Source organism: Chaetura pelagica, unplaced genomic scaffold (assembly GCF_000747805.2).
Source record: "Chaetura pelagica isolate M959 unplaced genomic scaffold, ChaPel_1.0 scaffold275, whole genome shotgun sequence".
NCBI classification, from domain to species: Eukaryota; Metazoa; Chordata; class Aves; order Apodiformes; family Apodidae; genus Chaetura; species Chaetura pelagica.
Window position 1 is genome coordinate 581989 of NW_009953486.1, and position 3672 is coordinate 585660.

Below are 3672 nucleotides of genomic sequence, written 5' to 3' on the forward strand. Positions count from 1 at the left end.
AAGCTAATACTGCAGTTGTACAATACACCAAAAGAGATCTGTAGTGCTCCAGTGCTCTTCTGTTTTGCCCATCCCAATATCTCAGGTGCCTCCAGATTGTAGGATCTACTGTCTGTCTGGAGCAGCAATCCCAGCAGTAATCTTACTGATGTTTTAGGGAAGGCTCGTTGGTGTTTTCCCCTTTGAATCCAACTTCTGAATTTATTCCTGAGCGGTTTGGTTTCTTTATTAAAGCCTGACACACTCATTTTGTTTCTCTTGTCCTCTGCAGGATGGTGCAATGGATTTACTGAAAGAACTGAAAACCATGCCTATGACTTTGGACTTACTGCAGGTGAGTTGCACAGTTAGGGTAAAAAAGCTGAAGTCCCCATCTGGAGGAGTCCAAAATGTTGTCTTAATAGATTTTCTTTCACTACTTGCCTTGCTCAAAGTATCAAAATAAACATTAATTCCAGAAATTGGCACTGAGCCTCAGTTTTGGACTGGCAGTTAAATAGCTCTGAGCCACCATGTGCTGCCTGAAACTTGTGTACAGCTGGTCAGGCAAACGTGGGTAACTGCTCAAATCCTTTCAAAAGGTTTCAGAAGGAGGAAGAAGCAGATTAAAGTGGCAAAAAAAAGGCCGCTCATGACAAAAGTTTAAGTCTTTGTCATGGTGATATTCAGGACACACAATTCAGAGATTAAGGTAGGTGTCTGGGATTTTTTTTCACTGTCAGCTTGAATGTCACAGGTGTGGAGAGGAGGTGTTTGTGGGTGATGGGATGTCCTGGTGCTGATGGGCTTGAATAAATTGGAGCATGGTTTTGCTCTTCCAGAGTTGCAAAGAGATAATTATGCTACAAGTCCTTGGATATTTCATATCTTGTTCATTGCTTTGACTTCATGATGCTTATTTTTGGTTTCAGTTAGTAACAAATAATGAATCTGTTCTTGACTGGTTGGTTTGAATGCTCACTTGCAGTCCACCCGCATTGGGATGTCAGTGAACGCGCTGAGGAAGCAGAGCACAGATGAAGAAGTGATATCACTTGCCAAATCCCTCATCAAATCTTGGAAGAAGCTTCTAGGTAAGAAAATCAGCATGTTCCTTTCAGATTCAACTCATGAAGGAGCTGGCTTCAGTGGGAGGCTGGGTTTCTCAGGAGAGCTTATCTAATGGTCTACGTAGAATTTTCTAGCAAATCAGCTTTGTGAGCTGATTTGTAGTTCAAGTTTTTGCCTCCCTTCCTCTAGGTTTATCTCCTGTTGTCAGCCCAACAGCTAGCTCTGCCTCCAGAGAGCACTGAACACTTCAGGACTATTCTTAATGTGTACCTGTCCATATAATAATTAGCAGCATAATTTGTAGAAGCAATATCTGCACCATGGACCCTCCACCCTCTCTTGTGCTGTGTGGCATTAATACAGCATCTGTTGTCAACCTTGTGCAGTGGCTTGGAAAGGGAAAACTGGGGTGTTTTTTGAGTGATGAGGTGAAGGAACCTCAGTTTAACACATTGTAGACAAATTCATGTGGACTTTTTCCTGCTGGGAAGGCTTTCCTGGTGGTGGATGCTGATAAGCAGAAGCTTGTAATTCTGTCTGAGAAATCTTAATGCTCAATATAGCACAACTAAATGTCAAAATTACAGATGGAGGAATTACAAATATGGTCTTGGTGACTACCTTTGTGAGAAAAGAATGAGGCATCTGAGGCTGGAAGGGCAGCTCTTTGGGGCAGCTGCTCATAAAAAGGACAAGAGGGATGTGGTGACATGTGCAGCTGATTGTGCAGTATTACTCATAGCCTTACACCCCAGGACTCCCCATTTCCTAGCAGGCTAAATGAGTGCTCAGAGCACTGTTTTCCTGTCCTGACCAGCACCTCAGGCTTGATGTGTATTGGGGAGGCTGGGACAGTTTATCTCTGGGTCAGACTTGTTCTGCAGTGTAATGCAAGTCCTCTCCAGGGTTGTGCTCTTGGCTTTCAGCAGCACTTGAGAAACAACTTGAGAAGCTGGATTCCCAGAAGGATGAGCCTGCACTGGCCCTTCAGGTGATGTTGGCTGGAAAAGCTGCTTTTAATAATGCTTTAGGGAACTTGATCTAATCTGTACTCAGCAGCCAGGGTGTCTCTGAAAGAAGCTTTTGTGATGAGGCATGTTTTGTGAGGAGGCTTATCTCCTAGGCAGGGAAGGTGATTGCTCTTTAGGTTGTTGAGGAAAGCTTTTGTTTCAATTAGTGTCTACTTAGAGGCAAGCAAAAGGTCTTTTGAAAGCATGGAGGTTCATAAAGGTGTTCTTTGCCCTGATTCTTTCTGGAGAGTAATAACTTAGGCCAACACTCTAATGTTAAGACATTGATTAGTGTGTGCAGGGTTGTAGTTCTGAACCTTTAGCATCTGTTTCTCTTCTGTTGAACATAGATGCTTCTGAGGAGAAAAGTGAGGAGAAAAAGAAAAGCCTGTCCTTGCCAACATCTTCCTCCAAGGAGGCTGGTAACTCGAGAGACCAAAGGTAAAGCTTCCCTGTAACCAAAGGTGATGTTGTTACAGAATTTTAATTTTCTTAAGGCAACTTAACATTAATTTTTAAGTGTCTGAGTTGGGAATTTTGCACAGCCAAAGTCCTGGTCAGAATTATAGACTTCTTCAGAGATTATCTGAGTGGTGTTTTTAATAAACGGTAATGCAGAAATATACTCCTACACAATACAATGGCTTTAGGGAGTTTTCTGACCTTGCTGACATCTTATTTCATGTTTTTCTACTCTTGGTTTTATGTTGATTTTTCTGTTTGTAAGACATTCCTCTTTTTTTTTTGTTGCTTTTTTCTCTTTCTGCTTATTTCTAACTTTGAACTCCTCAGAATGAAATGGAAGCTTTACTGTGAGCTGAGAGAGTTGGTTTGAGTGGTATGACCAGCCTTGTGGTGCACATCTCTTATCTTCATGATCCCTGTACTCTCAAGGGCAGACTGGCACTGCCTTCCCCAGGGTGTGGACACAGGAAGGACTTACTGTAGAGCTGGTGAAGGTAGGAAGAGTCAGTCACAGTAAGAGTCTTTGTGCCTGCCCTTACTGGTGGAGGGAGGCAGATTTCCCTCCAGGGAAAAGGCAGAAGCCTGCATGGAAGGACTTGTTGGCTCTTCCTGATGGGGAAAGGAGAAAGTAAGAATTATTGACTTGCCTGTACTGCTCAAGCCAGGAAGGAGTGTTGCAGTTCAAAGAGAAAAGGAAGCTTCTGATTTAACCTTTGGAAAATTGCCCTTGGGGAATGTGAAACCTGGAGGGAAGGAAATGTCAGGTGTTCCTTGCAGTAGACACTTCATGAGCAAAGCGAGCTGGGCCTGTTAAGGCAAGGACAGCTGGTTTGGAGGCTGAGGCTTGTAGTATTTTCACTCAGAACATGATCCTGGCTGTAGACAGAGAGGCAAAGCCCCACTGTCTCCTTGTGGTGTCGGACAGTTACTGTGAGGTGTGTGGAGTGGAGCATCCTGGCCTGTGCTGCTAACTGTCCCCTGTGCCTTAAGGATGTGCTGCAGCTACTGCAGAGTTTGTTCTCCTTGATTCTCTCTACGTTTACTCAGCCTCCATCTTCTGAATGGCAAACCATCCCCTTGGTTGTGCAGGATAAACAGAGGCAAATGGGTTAGTGTAGTACAAAGCAGCAGAAGTGGCTAGATCCTG

At 43.8% G+C, this 3672-nt stretch overlaps 1 protein-coding gene across 1 annotated transcript in view; it reads left to right on the forward strand.

The window, feature by feature from the left end:
- Positions 1 to 277: 277 nt before the first annotated feature.
- The window catches only part of TCEA2 (transcription elongation factor A (SII), 2), an 11440-nt gene continuing 8045 nt past the window's right edge, over positions 278 to 3672 (forward strand). The window contains exons 1-3 of the mRNA XM_009998716.1: positions 278 to 334; positions 968 to 1073; positions 2411 to 2501. Of these exons, the coding sequence (XP_009997018.1) occupies positions 281 to 334; positions 968 to 1073; positions 2411 to 2501 (251 nt within the window). The 5' untranslated portion in view covers positions 278 to 280. The remainder of the gene's footprint in view (positions 335 to 967; positions 1074 to 2410; positions 2502 to 3672) is intronic.